Source organism: Gopherus flavomarginatus, chromosome 6, assembly GCF_025201925.1.
Source record: "Gopherus flavomarginatus isolate rGopFla2 chromosome 6, rGopFla2.mat.asm, whole genome shotgun sequence".
Classification (NCBI taxonomy): Eukaryota; Metazoa; Chordata; order Testudines; family Testudinidae; genus Gopherus; species Gopherus flavomarginatus.
Window position 1 is genome coordinate 111717753 of NC_066622.1, and position 20689 is coordinate 111738441.

General features: G+C 42.1%; 1 protein-coding gene across 3 annotated transcripts in view; it reads right to left on the reverse strand.

Annotated features, from left to right (window-relative positions):
• The window catches only part of INPP5A (inositol polyphosphate-5-phosphatase A), a 422955-nt gene extending 402791 nt beyond the window's left edge, over window positions 1–20164 (reverse strand). Inside the window, exon 1 of one of the 3 annotated variants that reach the window (XM_050959547.1) lies at window positions 19024–20163. In XM_050959547.1, coding sequence (XP_050815504.1) covers window positions 19024–19098 — 75 coding nt within the window. In that variant the 5' untranslated portion in view covers window positions 19099–20163. Of the gene's footprint in view, window positions 1–19023 lie in introns of all 3 variants that reach the window. The other 2 variants (XM_050959548.1, XM_050959549.1) reach the window with 2 other exon arrangements.
• Window positions 20165–20689: the final 525 nt, after the last annotated feature.

The following is a 20689-nucleotide window of genomic DNA, read 5'->3' on the forward strand; positions in this document are numbered from 1 at the left end:
CTAGTAAGGAAATATTTTTTTAGTATTACTACAAGACTCCACAATACTCTTACACTAAATTTTGCTACAGATAAGACAACACTCCAGTTTGTGTGTGCAAATTTTAGGGTATGCAGAACAGCAATGTTTAAACTAAGTCCTACTGAAGACACAAGTCAAAACAAAATGAGATATAACTCATTATTGTAAGCCCTGAAATGCAATGCTCTTTAAAGTATCCCCAAAGTTTCTTGTAAGACTGTTTGACTTATAAAGTTCTCTCTTAAGACTACGGGTTGCATAGTTCAGTGGACAGAACACTAGCCTAGGAGTCACAAAACCTGGGTTTTATTCCTGGCTCTGTGAGTGACCTGAGGTGGGGCCTTCAGCAAAATTCTTTCCCTGCTGTGCCTCAGTCTTCTCATCTAGGATAGGTCTACATAGCAGCCTGGAGTGTGCTTCTCAGTACGAAGTAGACAGACACATGCTAGCTCTTAAATAGCCATGCGGCTGGCAGAGGAATAGGTGGCGACCCAGGCTAGTCACCTGAGTACATACTCAGGGGGGTGGGTGGTTTTGTTCTCAAGTGACTAGTCCAAGGTGCCAATGCCAGTGCAACCATGGTCACACTGCTGTTTTTCATATGCTAGCTCCAACAGAGCTAGTGCATCTGGCTATCCATGCTGAGAAGCATGTTTCCAAGCTTCTGTATAGACATACTGTATAAGATGGAGATAATGCTTACTGGGGGAATAATTCATATTATGATTCGGCTAGCAAACTGAAAAAAAAATCAGAAGAAAATTGGGGGGCGGTGGAGAGAAATGTATGCACCCCCTTATAACCTATAGCCCAGAGGCCAGGGCACTTACCCAGGATGTGGAAAATCCCAGTCTGTATCCCCATGCTGGAGCAGAGATTTGAACTCCCATCTCCGAAGGTGAGCATTCTAGGCTATTCTGGGGTGGATTGCTCACAATCTCTCCTGTTATAACTTTTCCACTTCATATAAAAACCTCACTGGATCAAAGGCAGACAGAGTGAGAATTACTCTATAGTCTATACTATAGCCTGGTGATTAAGGCACTTATCTGAGAAGTGGATGTGGATTCAAATCGCTTCTTTGCTTGACTCACATGAGGGACACCCTCACTTCCCACATATACCTCTGAAGCTGGCCCTGGGGGGGAAAATTCTCATCGGAAACTAATTGGGTCAAATTTACAAATAGTTTCAGGTTGACCCCAAAACTGCATTTTTCAGCACTTCAGCTACTTCTCTGAAATAGTTCACCCAGCTCTAATGCTTACCATCCTTTACAAAAAGAGCTTGGAGGTCAATGGATGAAATGTACTGTCATAAGAACTAAGAATTACTACTCCTAAAGGCTTCATTATAAACATTTCCACAACATAGGATTGATCATATATCAGTTGAATATAATTCTCTCACTACTCAGCAAATTTTAAATGCAATTAATAATATCCAAATTTACTACAGGAAAATGTAGATGATGGCCAAGGTAAAATCCCCCAAAGAAGATAAAAATTTTATTTTCTACCCAGTGCTAAAACTAAGAATATCCCCTCCAATAACGATCCAGGAAACCTTAAGTACTGTACAGCTTTAAGAACAGATGTATTCAAGAGAGCACAGGCATTGCTGATGGAGTTGTCAAACAGCTCTAATTATGACTTATGTTTGGGATCTTTGTTGAGATCTTCATATGAAAGGTCATCTACTACAAGACAAGCCCAACAAAGAAAGTAACAGAACGCCAGTAGCTGTCACCTACAGCCCCCAGCTAAAACCTCTCCAGCACATCACCAAGGATCTATAACCTATCCTGAAGGACAATTCCTCATTCTCACAGACCTTAGGAGACAGGCCAGTTCTCACTTACAGACAGCCCACCAACCTGAAGCAAATACACCTCTACCCCGATAAAACGCGACCCAATATAACGAGTTCGCATATAACACGGTAAAGCTCTGACACGCTGCTCTGATTAGCGTGTTAAGGGTGCCAGACCAGGCTGGGGCCGAGGGGTTTTATAAGCGGCAGAAGGTCTCGGGGATGGTCAGGGGCTTCCCCCCCTCCTCTCCAGGGTCTAGGGGGCAGGAGCTGTGGAATGGCACTTTTGGGGACTCCATAGTCCCAGAGTGGCCTGGTGGGCTAGCGGGGGGCGGGGAGCAGCCCGCTCTTCTTCCCTCGCCCCGGCCCCAGCCGTGTCGCTCAGGGGACAGGTCTGGGTGAAGGGATCCCCCCACCGCCACACTCAGCAGCAGCGGCGGAAGCAAAGCAGCCCGGCCCCAGCCCACTCCAGTCTGCCAGCTCCCAGCCACAGCGCTCCACTTCCCATCGCAGGTGAATATAGGGGGCGTCCTTTCCCCAACCTACTGGCACTCACCAGCGGCAGGAAGCAGAGCAGCCCAGCTCCAGCCAGCTCCACTCCGCCAGCTCCCAGCCATGGCGCTCCACTTCCCACCAGGCAAGTGAGTGCAGGACCTTTCCCCAGCCTCCCCACAGCGACACAGGTGGAGCCGGGGCAAGGAAAGCGGAGCGGGCTGGGGCCATGTCGCTCCGCTTCCCGCCGCAGGCGAGTGCGGGGGGGAATCTTTTCCCCAACCTCCCTGCACTCACCGATGGCAGGAAGCAAAGCGCCGTGGCTGGGAGCTGGCGGAGTGGAGCAGACTGGGGCCGCACTGCACTGCCTCCCACCGCTGCCGGTGAGTGCCTGTCAGGGGGCGGGGGTGGATAGGCGTCAGAGCAGTCAGGGAACAAGAAATGGTGGGGGGGGGGCAAAGCATGTTTGATATAACGCAGTCTCACCTATAACATGGTGAGATTTTGTGTCTCCCAAGGACCACGTTATATCGGGGTAGAGGTGTACTCACCAGCAACCACACAGCACACAACACACACTAAACCAGGAACCAATCCCTGCAACAAACCCCACTGCCAACTCTGTCGGCATATCTAGTCAAGGGACACCATCATAGGACCTAACCACATCAGTCACACCAGCAGGGGCTCATTCACCTGCACATCTACCAATGTGATATATGCCATCATGTGCCAGCAATGCCTCTCTGCCATGTACATTGGCCAAACCAGACAGACAGTCTCTACGGAAAGAATCAATGGACACAAATCAGACATCAAGAATTGTAACATTCAAAAACCAGTAGGAGAGCACATCAATCTCCCTGGATACTCAGACTTACAAGTGGCCATTCTTCAACAAAAAAAAACCTTCAAACACAGACTCCAACGAGAAACTGCCGAGCTGGAATTAATTTGCAAACTTGACACCATCAAATTAGGCCTGAATAAAGACTACGAGTGGCTGGGTCACTACAAAATGTAATATTTCTCTCTCTTGATACTCACACCTTCTTGTCAACTGTTGGGAATGGGCCACATCCACATCCACCCTGATTGAATTGGACTCATTAGCACTGACACCCCATCACCACCACCACCACCACCACCCCACACACACACGGTAAGACAACTCCTGTCTTTTCATGTGTTGTATATTTATATCTGCCTACTGTATTTTTCACTCCATGCATCTGATGAAGTGGGTTCTAGCCCACGAAAGCTTATGCTCAAATAAATTGGTTAGTCTCTAAGGTACCACAAGGACTCCTCTTTGTCTTTATAGAAAGTTTGTATCACAGCCAATCCTCAGAAGCCAGTGTTTTAAGTTAGATTGACCAAATATTTTCTTAAACAACGTTGATATTATTTATGTTGAAGACCACACTAACATTCCTCTCAGATTTTTGGCCATATCCAAAAATTCAAACATTAGTTTCTGCATTTCTTTCTTCAACGAAGAGAGGCCCAGAAGTTCTCACCACACACTTTTGTTCTGAATAACTGGTCATTAACAACTACAATGTCATCTCAGCTTATCATTTCTTCTGTTTGCATTCATAGTCCCATATTTCATATAAGTACTTGACACTGGACAATTTGAAATAAAGAGCAGGAATAATGTCAATGAGTTTTGCTTGCAACATTATCTGGATTTATTCAGCGCTCACTTAGGACACAGTATAATGAACAGGCATTCTAAAGCATTCAGATATGGATCAGTTACTGTTGATGATACCAAATGAACACAGAATTCTTTCATTGAATTCTGAATGCTTCAAATACCAAGCAAACATAGCTTAAAAGAACAGTTACATCCAAAACTCCTTCTGGCAAAAAAAGTTTAGCTTACATTTGTCAAATGTTCTTATGGGAAAAATTAGTTTTGCTGTTCCCATGGGGATTGACAAAAGTCTCTAAAATTAGATATTTTGCCACAACTGAGATACAAGCCTTCCAAAAAAAGTTCTCACAGCGTCACTTAACAAAAACAAAAAAAAGTTATGAATCCAGAATTACCTTCTGCTTGCAAACTCAGCTTACTTTCCACAATCCATCTAGTATCACATTTTAAAATAAATACTAACAGTATGTACACGTAGCCACTAAGAAGGCTAGAGAAGTCTTGTATGTGCTCAAATAAACCCGAGACTTCCAAAATTTACAGGAAACAACAAATACAGAGTTTGTAATTAATCTTGACGCTTCAAAGGAACATTACAAGTCAGAGAGGGAAAAGTGTTATTAGCGTGCTACATACGTCACAAGTTCTGGGTTTGTTTTATTTTACTATAAAGACTAAAACATCTGCTTGGACCTAATTACATGCTCAAAAATCACATTGCTCATATAGAATTTCCCCTGTTAATCCCTTCAATTATCCTTACATTAGACTGGACTGGTATTTCTCAAGGCATGGCAACAACAAATGCAGGAATAGAATGTTGAGGGGGGCAGGAGGAGAGAAGAACCTGCATTATCATAGTCATTTACTGATTTAAACAAATCCAAAAGGAGGGGAAAAAATTATCTTCTCAAACATGTAATGGACGTCTTTATGTGACAAAGCTTATAGAGTAATGAATAGAATAATCTTTATAGCAAATACCATAATTCTCAGCACTGATGCAAATAATCGAGGTTAGAATAACACTGACTGAGATTAAAACATGTATTACTTTCTATTATTTACCTTAAGATAATGCCTTCAGTTCAAAAGTAGAACTGGGGCTGCACTGTGCTTGCTAGATGTTGTACAACAGAGTAAAGTGGTCCCTACTCTAAAGAATTTACTTGCAATTTTAAAGGCCTTAAAAAAAAGTTCTTTGAAGTAACCTGGCCATTTTTTAAAAATGTCATCCATATATAACTGCATATAATTTTGTTAAATACATAACATTGTGTCACTGTTGCCTTATACTCTGCATTCTCTCTATATTCATTTGTTATCTCTTGTTTTATACTTAGATTATTATAAACTCTTTGGGGCAGGGACCGTCTTTTTATTCTGTGATTGTACAGCACGAAGAGCAATGTGGTCCTGGTCCAAGACAAGGGCTCCTAGACACAACGGTAAAAAACAGCAAACATTGGTAAACCTTTCAGTTAATAAGACTATACCATATTTTTGAAGTTTCCCCTCATTCTCTCAGACACTATCAGTCCTAGTTTCACCCAAACAACTAATCCGGCAGTTACAAAGACTTTTAAGTTTCACTGTATTATCACATTGCTGCTCTTTCTTGTGATGCTTTTTTCTGCATTGAGAATAAGAATTTGAGGATTGTTTTGTTCTGTTATCCTTGTTATTATTTCACATCACAGAAAATCTTTCCCTCTTAAGAGTTTGAGGCATCAAATTTTATTAAACGAAGAGCTGAAATGAAACGGGGTGGGAGGGAGGGGGAAAGGAGACCAGAAAAGTGGTGGGTGTTTCAAAAATAGAAGTACTTGGCAGTAGATACAAGACGGATAGCTTTTCAGCATGTGACAGATTATGGCAAAGTTCCTGCAATATCCTTAGAAGACATTATTGTATTGAGTTTATGTATTGCTGTGAGCCAGGATTGTATGTAATCTCTTTGGGGAAGGAAGATGTAAAACCTGGGAGTAACAGATATAAGACCTGGTTGTTCAAAAGACTATCAAAAATGTGCCAGAGAAGTGTGGACTTTTGGAACAACAAATGTTAAGTGGGTTTCCTGGAGAATTCCTAGGGGAGGTTAATGCAAATTCCCTACCTCCACTTATGTAAAAATCCAGCATTTTGATGAAGTTATACCCGGAGAAGGGATCATTGTCTGATGATTACCTGTTACAGACGACCAAGATCAAAAGGCATGAGCTGTATAAATGCACATCTGATCTGCTCACTCTTTAATTAGCTCTGAATCTAAGACGGATGAACATGTAACCATGGGGGAAACCCAGTTGTGGGCTGAAGGATTAAAACCCATAGAACTCTAGAATGAAACTGGGAGTGACTTCTGGTAAGCTTTCAAGCATGCATGTATGTTGGTTTTAATGTTTTCTCTGCAATCCTTTTATCTTAGGAATAAATGTGCTTGCTCAGGAGTTGGAATTGTGGGGTAACTTATAACTCTGGGCAGAGGGAAAAATGAAGTGCAGGCACTGGCCTGTTTAGGCAGTCTGGCTTGCTGAAGAGATCACAGATTAAAGCAGGGAGCTAGCTGTGCAGTCTTAAAATTCCGAGTCAGGTGGGAATGAGACATAGGTAATGGCTGGGAGCCAGAAGCCTGTCCAGGAGGAAACCTAATATGGGTACCCTTGGTGGACCACACATGGGGGATTACAGGTGTGGCTGAACAGAAACCATAACACAGTGAATACAGAATTTGTGGAAAGAAGAAAGATGAAGGTTTTAAATAGATTGTAACAAAAAGGCAGAGGCACAAACAAAAGATCCCAAAATAAAATCTCCTCCTTGAAATCCGCCTTTTAGTTACATTCTTATGTTTTGTTATCCTCACTTTATGAGAGCACAGTTCCTTCAAATATTCAAGTATAATGAGGATGCAGATTTTAGTAACAGTTCAATTATATGATAATTGGGAGCAATCTTTAACCTACCATCTCAAATAATGGCAGAAATTTGAGATACTGTGTTGATACATACAGTGTTACCTTCATTGAATTTGATCCAATAAATCCAATCGGGCCAGGTAAACAGTTGTTCATTTTCTAGAAGATCTTAATTAACCTCTTCCATTTTAATAAAAATGAGGCTTGTATTTAGAATTAGAGTGTAAAAGAAAGTCTCTGTATCTGGTTTACTGACACAGAGAACTTTCTTTCATGCTCTAATTCTAAATACATGTAAATTCCAATCACTTTTCCTAGAAAATGCTATAAACCAATAAATACCACATCTGAGATGTTACTACTTTAAATGTTACGTAATGGTAGACGTAATGAAATAATCCAAGCACTACTAAGAACACCTAGAACAATGAACAGTATATTAGTTTTAGAAGAAGTATTGAAAAGCCAAAAGGATGAATACCACAAATAATAATGGTTTACTTCAGTCTAATGCCCATTGTATTTAATCCAACGTCTTTCTTATCATCAATGAACAGCACAACTTCATGGACATGTACTAGGTACTACACATTACTACAGTTAATCTGAAAAAATGATTCCTTGTTTTAACATTAGTGATACAATCATAAAAGTACACTAAATCATGATATGATGGCATCTGCATGCAGTGGTCATAAAGAAAGAAAACCTCACATGCATTCCTAGGATACTCCCCTCTTCTCTTAAGGGCAAATCAAAACATCTGCTGGGTAAAGTACTAAATTACACTACATTATATTTCCCTAATACCTTTCTCCCAAAGCAATGGGATGTTGAAAAATGAACTACAGTTTGATTTATTTATTATTTTCATGTTAGGCTAGATTAAGGTGAAGAAAGGCTTTCCGGGGCATTAAAGCAGTGGCTAGAAGTTTCTGGGAAAACACCCAGCTTTCACATTTTTACAGCCATTCCATCTTTCAAGGTCTCAATAATTCCTCCATCAGCATGTATGCACACAAACACAAATATGCACAACCACAATCTGGTTCCAAAACTTGCTGTTCCATAGATGTTAGGACACTCATAAATGGTAAATCAGATTTAATGACATTTACAAGCCAAGAATACAGTCCTTCCTAAAAAACATGAGTTTACATCACCAATACTATGTTGTTCTGGCTCTAACTTGCATATTCTGGTTAATATCAAAAGTAATAAAGTGCCCGGGGCGGGGGAGGAGGCGCGGAACCTGCATCAATAAATTAGGTCAGCCTCCATGTGCATTCTATCAATGTTGGAGCTGGAGAATTCATTACTTAAGAAGGCAATAAAAATGTGTTTAGTAGAGCTCATGATAACCAGAATTAGAGTACTGTTGTTCTCAAGGTGATATATGGCTTGACTTGCCCTCATAACTGAACACATACATTTTACCCTTCCAAAATATCCTTTAACTCAAACTAGCAAAAAGTAACTATTACACATAGAGCAGAAAGCAGCAAGGATTCATAGACTTTTCCCACCTACGATTAGAAACCCTCCACCCACGTTTGTTTTCCTAATGTGATCAATCTTAGATCATCAGAAACTTGTTTTCCTGGTAGATTTCCAAGTGATAGTGTTAAAAAACTGTAAATGCAAAGGCTACCAAGCCTTTTTGAATATATCCTCACTTTAAGAAAATAATTAAGAGGAGAATTGCCGATGGGAGATAAGATAGGGAAACAAAATGTTTAAGAGATAAAAAGGAGATGCCTTTTTAGAGGTCTGAAGGAGACAAAAGTTATGGAAGAGAACAGAAATGAGAAGAAACAGAATGGAGAAAAAGTAGATACCACAAAAACACATTAACTTGAGGCCTTTTAGAGACACATCAAACAGTTACTGAAAGCCTCATTAGCTGTGTGTGAGAGAAACTTCCAGTGAAGTCAATTTATATAAAAGGAAAGACTATGCTGAGATCTTGGAAACAAACAAAATCTCTGAAATTTGAGTATTCCTATTGCTTAAGGTTGCCAATCATCCAGGATTGGCCTGGAGTCTCTGGGAATTAAAGATTAATCTTTAAATATTATGTCATGCGAAGAAACCTCTAGGAATAAGTACAACCAAAACTGGCAACCCTACTATTGCTATAAAAGTCAAGGTTTGAATCCTCTTAAATACAGATTTTATCCACACGGAAAATATCTAGTATCAACTGTTTCCAAATTTCAAGTTACAACATATAATAAATTACTGTAATTCACATATAATTGTAAGTAAGCAACAATACATGCAGTAAAGTAAACTAGCCGACACTGGTATTAACACTTTCTCTTAAATATTTTGCTATATGCCTAATAAATTGAAATTCAAATACTTTGAAAACATTAGTTTCTTAAACCATGACCTGTGATCCAGAAATAGTCTATGAAATTCAGTAACTCTCCTCCTTGTTTTACGTAAAAAACACATCATATTAAAGATAGCTAAAATTATATTATATAGTTTTCACATATTACTTTTCCATGTAAGCAACTGCTGTAGGTGCCAGACACAATAATCATCAGCAGGAGAAAAGATGGTCCACAAGATAATTACTTCAGTCTCCTGCCTAGAGGGGACTGAACAATATCTGATCTTGGAAATATTAAAGCCCAGATGCTGAGAGTACTGTAAAATCCTGCGTAAGTATTTTTTTTTAAAATGTAAAGCTGATTTTAAACACAAAAATACAGTGTGAATATGAATTTTGCACTTATTTATTTCTGAATAAATAGCTTTCTGAAGCCCATATTCCAAGTGTGTTGGCCAGCACAATTTTTTCCATCTATTTTCTTCAGCAAATAGAAAATAATCTACTTGAGTCTCTTGTGTAGGTACATTTAAAATGTTTTACTGCTTTATTACTCTGTAGAGTCTTAATTTAGTCCCACATTTATAAGGACAATCAACTGCTTTATTCTTTAATTTCCTCTCAGCAGTCATTGACTACCATATCCTTAGGGAGCTGAAAATAAAAGCTGAATTCTGAGCATAGTTAACCATCTGCATGCCTCTCGAAAGTGGAGGAAGTGATGTGCATTTGTCACACAACTAAACAGAACAGAACCACAGGGATTCTATGTGCCACCTGAAAGAGAAATACATCTATGTTACTGATGTCTTCTATTTTGTAACCCTATCATCTCAGAAGGGGACTGCTGTCTTATGTAAGGGAGTGAGTCCTGAAAGCATAAGTTACTTATATGCTGCTGTCTGGAAAGCTACAAACAGCTGCTTTAATGTCACTTAGATCACATATGAGTACCACGTAAAGGGCTTATGAAAATTATTGTCAAAACCGCATGTGTGAGAGCAACAGGTATGCTGCGCATATGTACGCTGTGCTGTTTATCATCATTTACCAAAGCCATAAGCAAACAAGGAGCTAACAAACTGATGCAGGCTCCCAAATCCACTTTAACATCTGCAGCGTAAGTAGGAATACAGTTTCAAGCTGTTCCCTGTGGTGTGTGTGAAAAAACAATCCTATGATAATGCAGCTGCCCTCCCTCAGGCCTGGCCTACACTGGGGGGCGGAGAGGGGGAGAAATCCATCTAAGGTATGGAAATTCAGCTACGAGAATAGCATAGCTGAAGTCGACGTATCTTAGATCGAATTAAAATTACTTACTTTGTGTCCTCGTGGCACACCGCTGCTCCCCCGTCGACTTTGCTTCCGCCTCTCGCCAAGCTGGAGTTCAGCAATCAATGGAAGAGTGATCAGGGTTCGATTTATCGCGTCTACACCACACACGATAAATCGATCCCCAATAGATCGATTGCTACCCACCGATTCAGCAGGTGGTGTAGACATACCCTCAGGCACTGTTACTATCTGTCCTATTCCCAAGGTGTAACAAACCTCACAACAAAGAAAGCGCTCAAGTGCTGCAGAGGAAAATGAGACCCTTTGATTTCCTCCCCCTCCTCCTCCCCACAATTTTTCATATCAAGAGGAGAAATTTTAGGTGTGGCCAAAATGTGACCCACATTTCAGTTTCAACCCACCCACCAACCCCTCTAATTCATCTGATTTAACAAATGCTTGAAAAGCTAATAAAACAAAAGTGAAGGCAGGGAGGAGATACATTGAGATTCTTTTGGGGGGGGGGAGGGAAGATGGAGGAATGTAATATGGGGAAAGGACTTAAAAAAATAAGACAGATTTAAGATTCGGCCATTGAGATATCAATGCACTCACTGACTGTATGTAGCTTTTTCCAGTACCTTTCTAACTTCAAAAAAGAGAAACTGGGAAGGGAAATATTGTTATAACAAGAAACAACAAGCAACGAATAGTGCTCATGTTATGCGTCTTCACAGACAGCGCTGCATACCACCGTCCAAATATGAAACTGAAAAGCAGACACCAGCATCAGATGACAGTAGAAAGGTGAGGGGAAAAGAAGGGTTAAAGTGATGGAGAGTAAGAAAGAAATTTTAAAGGTTTTGATTAAAAAAAAAATATAAACTAAACCCACACAATTACTGAAAAATGCTTCTTTGGCTCTCTAAAGTAGCATTCGTCAGTATTGTTGGTTAGACCTAAAAATAAGAAAAAGTCCTTGTGGCACCTTAGAGGCTAACAAATTTATTTGGGCATAAGTTTCTGTGGGCTGGAATCCCCACTCATAATAGGATTGTTTTCCTATGTCACATAACCCCTGGATGCAGAAACAAAGTAAACCAGTGAATAAACTCAGATTTTAGGGCCAAGTTCTCTGATAAGGGTTGCAGAAAGCCAAGTACGTTGGTAGCAGTATAAAGGGAGCCCATATCAAGAGTTTACAACCGTGTGACATGATGCTGTTTTGCAAGGGGTCTTTCTGAACTAACGGATGAATGTTTAGGGTGAGGCAGGAGTGGAATGGTTTAATCACCAGTACACAGATTCACTGGACCAGCTGGTGTTGGGGAATCCTCCTTTTTCCCCTGTGTCCTCTCACCACTCCCCTCTAGCAGCCCAGCCTCTACACTCCTTACTACATATTTGAGCTAAATGCTAGAAAGAGGATTTGATCCTAACTAAGGTCCCGAATCCGCAAGGTACTTAAGCACATGAGTAATCCCGCTGAAGCCAACGGGACTACACATATGCTTACAGTTAGACATGTGCTTAAGTAACTGGCTAAAATCAAGGCCTTCATCCAGGCAGACTTGACACTGTTTGTTTTCACTTCCTTGTTGTTGTGCCACCATCCAAGATGGTGCCAGACCAGCTCAAGGAATAAGAACATGACAACTCAAGTGTTGCACGTGTGTGTTCTTAGCAATGAAATAAAGAATTTAAATAATTTTGTAAAAAGCATAATAGTAGTTCAGTTCTGAAGGAATAGTGAAAGGGGCTTTATCAAACTTCAAGCTGTGCTTAGGTACTATACAGGTTTTTCTTAATACCCACTTGAAAAAATACTTTTCCATCCTACAGAAATTAAGGTATCCAACAAAATTCAAAATATTTTTTTCCTGAATGAAGTGTTTATCACCTCTATCAGGTAATGCCAATTAAGCTCCTCAAAATCTAGTGTCAGAAGCAAACTACTCAAACTATTTCAAGCATGGAAAACTTAGATCGCAACTTAGTAAAGACTGAATTACGTACTGCATTCACTGTCCGTTAAAGGACTAACTGGTTTTAAAAATGAAATGTCAAAATAAAAAGTGTCTATGCTTCAGATTTACTGGCTTTTATCTTTCTCATACCCACACTTTCATTCTGAACTGATTTTAGTGCCCACTACCTTGAGAACTGTTCAAACTAGACTGATAGCTGAGTATCATAAAAAAAGCTCGTAATCACATCTATCCAACATACAAAGCATGAGAGCATATTTCCAGAGCGCCTAAGTGACTTAGGAGCCTAAACCCCATTGACACTCATTGAAAATGGGCCTTAGGCACTTTTGAAATTTTTATCCTATCTAAGTCAAAGAGTCAGTAATAATAATATTGGCAGGTAAAATCTTGCTAGAACTGAAGTGAAGAAAAAGCAAGACAGCAACTAGAATGACCTGATTTTAAAGAAAGGATGCTCTCCCACTTAAGTTATTTTTCCATATTGTAATTGAACTTGGGCCAGGCTGATACGAACACTTTCACAACTAGTAACGTTTCTAAACACTAATTCTGAACCAATGACCAAAATAAAGCCCAAAGAGTATCACCCACCAGTACTCACCTAAAAGACAAACACCCTAGCGCCACCCCCAGGACTAAGAACAAGTATTTTTGTTTAAATAATACATTATTTGCGTGGATGATGAAATTTTAGTTAGGCCCAAATTGTGACCTACCTTAAAGTTTCATCTTTCTCCACCCCTAAGCCCAAGGTCCATCTGATCTATCTACTTGAAAGAGGGGAAGAGAAGTGGTTGTCTGCCTGCATTGGGTGGGAGTAGGTGATAGTATCTGCCTAAACAAAAAAAGAGATACGACTTGTGCTTGTGCATGTGAGCCAGTCTGCTTCCTTCATTGACAATAATATATTAAGAAATTGATTACTGCAAGCAGGAATATCTTGCATGAAAGTCAAACACTATTGCCCGGATACACACTAACAGTTGCAACTAAGGTCCCAACACTGGAAAGAGACCCTGCTGAGCAAAGTCCCACTGAAGTTAACAGGATGCTTTGTGAATATAAAGATCTGCTTTGGTGGACCCCTTTGCAGTTTCGCCCTACGCATTTATCAAGCTTTAATAGACCTATCCTTCCTCAGTGCTGCTCACCCTTCCTCACACATTTCTGGGGAAAATTAACATTTGAAATGTTTCCTAAATAACGCACCCATTTCCCCAACCACCATCTCATCACACACAACTGATGGGCTCCTAACTCTTATTCTAAAGAAAATGAAAATCAACAGCAATAAGTAATTTATTACTTCTTAATTAATTGAACAGATTGCAGAAAGCTAGGCTGGGATGAGGAAAGTAGGTCATCGCTGGATCTTACTAAACTGCAGACCTTAAAGTCCTGTTTTTGTTTTGTTTTGTTTTTTAAACTGGAAGCTGATGGTTTATATGTTTTAGTGAAAACTCTTCACAAGTAGAATCTGGCTACTCAGCATATCAGCTACAGGTGTTTGGTTTAAATAGTGTGCTAAAATAACCTAGGCAAAAAAAATCCCACTAAAGCTGATGCAAGCATATTAACTATAATGTTAATGTAATCAAAACTATACACAGTAAACACACAAATATGCCAGTCAAATTAATTTCCTTGCTATTACAAACACGGTCTACCCATTATCAGGTAGACCTGAAGTCATGCAAGTGCAGCAGAAAAAGCAAAGGGAAAAAAAAAAAAGGCACTAGCCCACAGGTAACCTGAACTCCCATGTTCTGTTGTCAGCAACTGTATACTCTGTTAAAAACAGGAAATGTTTATACAGTGAGACTTGTGTTAAATGTTTAAGTACAGTATATAAGAATATAAACCAAGTCGTATGCAGCAACATATCTGTAAAATGTGTGTAAAACTCAGAAATATTGCATTTATGCATCTAATGAAATAGTCCCAATGACTGGGAGGAAGGAGAGGTAAAGAAACCCAATTCAGTCACTCATGACTGTTAAGCCCCACAATACTAACTCACAAATTCATGAATAATCTGCTATAAATGGAGCAAATGACTGAAGGGAGAAAATCAGTAAGTTATGAGAAGTTACTTTCCCCAATACCAGGGCACAAGACACTGATTCTCATTCATTACTAAAATGGTAACCAAAATAGCAATACTACTAATCTGAGACTAAGAAAGTTTCAGTTGGGTGGCATGACCTATCTACCATGCAAAAAGATTTTAATCTGCTCCACTATGAAAAGTTCGTTTCAAATGGGGAATATTTTCAGGTACAATGCTAAATAAATGTGCAGCAGCCAAGTAAGCAGCGCCAATCTTAATAACCTTATTTGGAGTGCAAGTTATATTTTTGCTGCACAGCAACAACACTATAAACTAGAGAAAATTATTTACCATAATGCCTGTGTAATCAGTTTATTTGGGTGATACAGAGAGAAGAGAAATCACACACACTTTTTAGTATAAGGCTGGAAGAGCAGCCACTGCACTTTGATGCAACCAGGGCCAGCAAATCCATATAACTGCAGATCTCCTAGATCCTCCCCCCAGCTTGCCCCCTGCCCCACCCTCGTCCATGGCTAGTTTCAAAACAGCAACACACAGGGCTTCAAGGCGTCTGAGTGCTGTTTCCCTTGAGCAATCTTAATATGGGGTTTAAAGTGTGTAAAGCCCTGCACAAGCCTTCTGCACAAGGATGAATTACACACCAATGAGCCAAAGAACACAGTACAGTGTTGCACAGAATATTCAGATTCAAACCTCCAGCCCACCTCCAATTTCCATGTTGCATCACTAAAAATGAATGACACTACATTTTGAGGCCCAGCAATATCATAATAAACTATACAGAGATGAGTTAGATTTAATGTAAAATTAAAACTTGGAATAAAAGAAATATGGGCACTGCAAAACATTTTTCAGGCAAAAATCTTAAAGTCAATATATATATTAAGTGGGTGAAATCTACCAGAAATAAGTACTTATTTGCTAGTGCAATCAGTTAATGTCACAGGTTCTTCCACAGAACAGATTCTTATTCTTTTCCCAAATAAGAAAATCCCAACAATCAAAAGCAGTCGTCTACTAACTCAAATATGGAACCTAAAAGCTTAAAACCACAAACCAGTCTAATTTCAACTTCATCATACTTTAATGAAACTGACAATTCCAGAAACCTGACTGGTCAATTTCTAGGCACAATTCCAACAGCAACAAACCAGAAATGTAATCAAGAAACTTCAGCGCAGTCTTTTTATTGCCCACCTTAAAGTTGATAACACTGTTTCTTCTTGTTGTAGAACTCCTTGTTTTCATTTTAAAAGAATAACCAACATATCCCTTTTTGGAGTCATGTACAGTGCAATGAATAATAAAAATGCTTCAGTTCCTCTAAGAATTTTAACACTCCTACAACACAAATTAAGAGCTCCCAGGCAGTCACTAAATCTCAAGACATGGATTACCTAAATGACAGCGCTCAAAGTCAGAAATAAAATCCCTACCAGCCATAGGAGAACTTGCAGAACACATTCTAAACCAACACACTAGCACATATTTTTCTGAAGAGAGAAAGCATGCTGAGACTAATTACTTTGCCACTTCAGGATCTGGACCTGCAAACACATACACATTTATAATTGTATTGCACTCAGTGAGACTACCCATGTTCATAAAGTTATTCACCCAAGTAAAAGTATGAAGGATCAAAGCCATACTTTGTACATATTCTTTTATAATACAAAACTGAATACATATACATTTTAAAATAAACTTAGGCGGAATTCAAACTGTGTTTTTCAATAAAATTAGTTAAAAGACTAACTGTGTCTTTAGCAGGCATCTCTCAGTGTCCCATGAACAGTGAATCCCACTTGCTTTAAATTATGACAACTACAAAAAACTGGAACGTGCTCACTGAGGTACACTTAAACAATGATTTGCGTATAACACATGAACATGAGGCAAATCTAATGTTAGTTCACTTGGCTAAAATCTTCAGCTAACAGAATCTTGGGCCCCAATCCTGCAACGACTTATATATGTTCTCGATTTTAAGAACTGCGAGGCAATGGTAGTACTCCATTCACCGTGGATGAAAGCCTGGTTTCACCAAAAAGTCAACAGGAGTTTTGCCATTGACTTCAGAGGGACCAGAGTTTACCCCATACATGTACGTTCTTGCAGGATCAGAACCCCAGCTGTTATGCCAGCTATCATTCTGAAGCTGTGCAGTTTAAAGCATTGTGATAACTAACTTTGGCCAATTTACAAACAAAATTTCTCCTCTTTGCTTTAATCCTAGACATGTCAAGTGTTAAAATATTTATGTGAATAATATATTTTGCTGAACAATAATTAGAGCATCATATTTTCAAGTCACTATGTTAAAATATATATTTTGGGGGGAAAAAGTAGAGCTCAGTTGCTCTATTTTTGATATTACTGGAAGGAATGCAGCAGAATTTATTTTTTTCATGTGAGAATGAAAGCAATGTAAGGTTTTATTTCTGAGGCTTCAGAACCACAGCTAAGAAAATTGTATCATCTGACTGAGATCATGATATACTGCTTGATATGTTAAGAAAAAATGAAAACTTAGAAGAGTATAAACAATATTCCAGGAAAGCATTTTGCTGCAGACTAAATTACTTCGGCTATCTTGACATTTTAACTAAGGCTGCCAAAGAAACAAAAGTCCACCTTCAACAAATATTCAACTTACAGATTTACTGGTAGGTGAACAAAACAGCTGACATAAAATACACTAATGCTGGGGGAAATGGCATTTAAAAATGAATAATTAGTCAAACTTTATGGGAAAGTATAATATCTGATTTTTGTATTAGAGTAAATATTTATATTAGCTAAATAAAAACTGATTTATCATACACAATCATCACCAGAGGTGATATTTTGTAAAGTCTAATTTTCAGATTAATGATCATATGACACAGAAAAACCTAAGGACTGGTATCAGGGGGTAGACATGTTAGTCTGTATCCACAAAAATAACGAGTCCAGTGGCACCTTAAAGACTAACAGATATATTTCGGCATAAGCTTTCGTGGGTAAAAAACCCATTTCTTCAGATGCAGCTAAGGACTGATATCACTTCAAGCCCTTCTGGTTTTAAAAATATATGCATAATTAGAGAGATTCTAAAAGAGATCAAAAGGAAAATGACTTTTGCTTGACAGCAGTTTCACTGAGTTGCACAGAGCTCTCTGAAGGCTTAAGAGTAGAGGAGTGTGTGCACGTGAGCATGGCTAATCCTTTAAACAAGAATCAATCTCTGATTAGTAGTTTCTAATTAAAAAGCACTAACACACTCTTGCCTATATTCCTTTCATAGGTGAAACGGTTTCTCTAACAGCAAGGCCCTACTGACAGCTACCACCTTTTCCCTGCCCTTTCAGGTTTGGAAGTCTACTTCTTTTACACAGTCCTCAAGGAGCGTGTATAAACAAGAAAAAACACAACAAAGTCATTAGGGCACGGAGTGAACATGACACACTGTTGCAAACCGGCTGATAACAAACTTTCCCCAACGAGCAAGCCTTGGGGCGGTGGATTTGCCAATCAGGGGTCTTCAGAGGCAGACCTAGCCGTTTTCTATCTAGGAATGGAGGATGCATGGGAAGCAATGACTCCTTCCCCTGCTCCCTGGCAAGGAGGGGCCCTGCTTCAGGCAGGGAGGGCGGTGTGGGGAGGCAGGAGGCTAGCTAGCCCCTCACTGCCAGCCTGGTGCTGCTGCACACACTTGGCGGCACAGCCGGGAATGGGGCGGGGGAGGACAGCGGAGCTGCGGGGAGGCTTCCCCAGCCCCGAGGCAGGGCGTGCGGAGAAGTGGCGGTTGCAGCAGCACGGAGGCAGTCGCTTCCCACGCCCGGCAGGCAGGACCGACCCCGGCCCGGCTATCCGTGCGGGACCCGCCGCCACCCGCCAGTGAGAGCCGCCCCGCCGCGCTAGGAGCGGTGACGGTGAGATGATGTCCCCGCACCCGCCGTGCCGGTGGGGCAGCTGGAGCCAAAGCCCTTTCCCCAGGCCCCTCCCGCCGCCGGAGACGCGGGGGGGAGGGGGCTCAGAGGACGAGCAAGAACCTTGCAAGTGGCCTGCGCTCCCCCTGGCAGTGCCCTAGCGCCGGTGCTGCCCGTGCAGAGCCCGCCCCTAGGCTCGGGCTGGGGGCGCTCTGAGCCCCTACCTCCTTCACCGTAGAAGAACCGCGGGCGGCAGGGCGCTAGGACCGGGGGAAACCCACCCACCAAGGAAGTGGGCTGCCTGGGATCCTGCTCGCTCTTCTGAGCCACTCCGGGGAGATGCATCGGGACCTCCGCCGCCCCAGAGAGACACACACAGGCGGCATCCTCCGCGCAGCCCGGCCAAGGGCTCGGGGAACCTGGCGCCGCACGGGCGAGCTGGGACCCAGGAACGCCCCGGCAGCGACAACCTGGGCTCCCTCCCTCCCCGCCGGTGTGCAGGCACCCCACAGCCGCGCTACTTACATCATCAAAGAGGGATCCAACGTTGGCTGTTACTAACAACATTCCGGTACCTGCCGCAGCCCCTTTCACCGCCATGACACCGGCAGGGGAGAATTTAGAAATTCACCCACTCCCGCAAACCTGCAGTCAAACGGGCTCTCCGTGGGAACGCCGGCGGGGCGCGACCGGCGGGCCGGGGAGCCCCGGCCCCGTGGAAGTTTCCAAGTCAGTGTCAAAGCACCCCCGGGGGAGCCGCTGCCCCTCTGCCGCCCCTGCCTCGCTCACTCGCTCGGCTGTGCCCCAGGGGAGGAGCAGGAAGGTAAGCGAGGGATTCTCAGTCCTCCCGCCGGGGGGAGGCACGGAGACATCAGTGCCAAGCAGCCCCTGGGCTCATTGCTACCGGATCTCCCTCTCCCCGGCGCCTGGGCTGGAGGCGAAGACTTTGTTCTTAGATTTCCCCCTTCGCAGCCATTAGGCTCCCGCCAGGAAAGTTCCTGCTGGTGGAGGAGGCGGCGGCGGCGGCTGAATCCCTGTGCATGGCCAGGCTCTGCGGCAGGGGCTCCAGCGCTCTCCCCGCACGCACCCGGGAAGCTGCACTGCGCGAAGCCCCTCGCACAGCCAGAGCTGCCCTTGTCGCTGCTGCTATCCCAGCCTTTGGCTGCAATAACAGAGGCAGCGGGGACTAGGGCTCTGCGCTCTCTGACGTCACAGGCCTGACACGACAGGGCTGCTCTTAAAAGGGCAACGTCATCTAGCTCCCTGCTGCTGTCCAAGGGGAAGAGAGATTGGCAGGCGTGTCCCCACCTGCAGGGCCAGGCGGGCTTGGCAGGAGCTGAATGAACGGGAGTTAGGTCCGTTTTGCCCCCTCTGTGGATTATCTGCGGTTTATCACTGGCTGAGGACACCGTGCATGTTAATCTAGCCAAGGGGACTTTGCCTCCTGCGTTCACTAGTGAGTTTAAGAGAGTTTTCTCTAAGGGACACTCCCCTCCTGTCTCCCTGATAGGAGAGGGAACGTTGAGGCACTGGCATTCAGGTCCATGCACACATCCCTCTTCCCTTACTCTAGCTCAGTAGATAAAGCACTGGACTGGGACTCAGTAGACCTTGGTTCCATTACTGGCTTGGTCACTTTCTGCTAGGTGACTTTGGGCAAGTCACTTTAGTACACTGTGTGTGAACTTCCCCATCTGCAAAATGGGGATGATGATACTGATCTCCTTATTAAAGCACATGATGACAAGTGCTATATAAGCATCCAGTTCTATTATTAGTACATGTAATACTGCTTCTCTGAATTATATACATTATGGCCCTATTCTGTACACACTCTTTGGACACTTAGCATTGGGGGAGCTCTTTGCTTCCTGCTCCTCAAGGAACTGAAATTGAATGTTCTGGATGCACTGAGCCAGGGGCAGTTGGTCTCAGAATGAAGCAGACCAGGAATCTTTGAGAGATAAGGGTGTTAAGGTGCTGTCTCAGGTGCAGTTCAGAGCCCAGTGAAGGAGAAGCCCAGTCAAATGATACCACGACCAATCCCCCTACAGGTTTCACTGTGGTACACCAGGCTCCTTGATATCTGGTAGTGTGTTGGGTGTCGAACATGCTCAGAAGCTAGTGCTATAGGCATTAGATTCTCAAGGTTGCAGCCCATGGTGAGATACACTTAAAGTCTCATGAACAA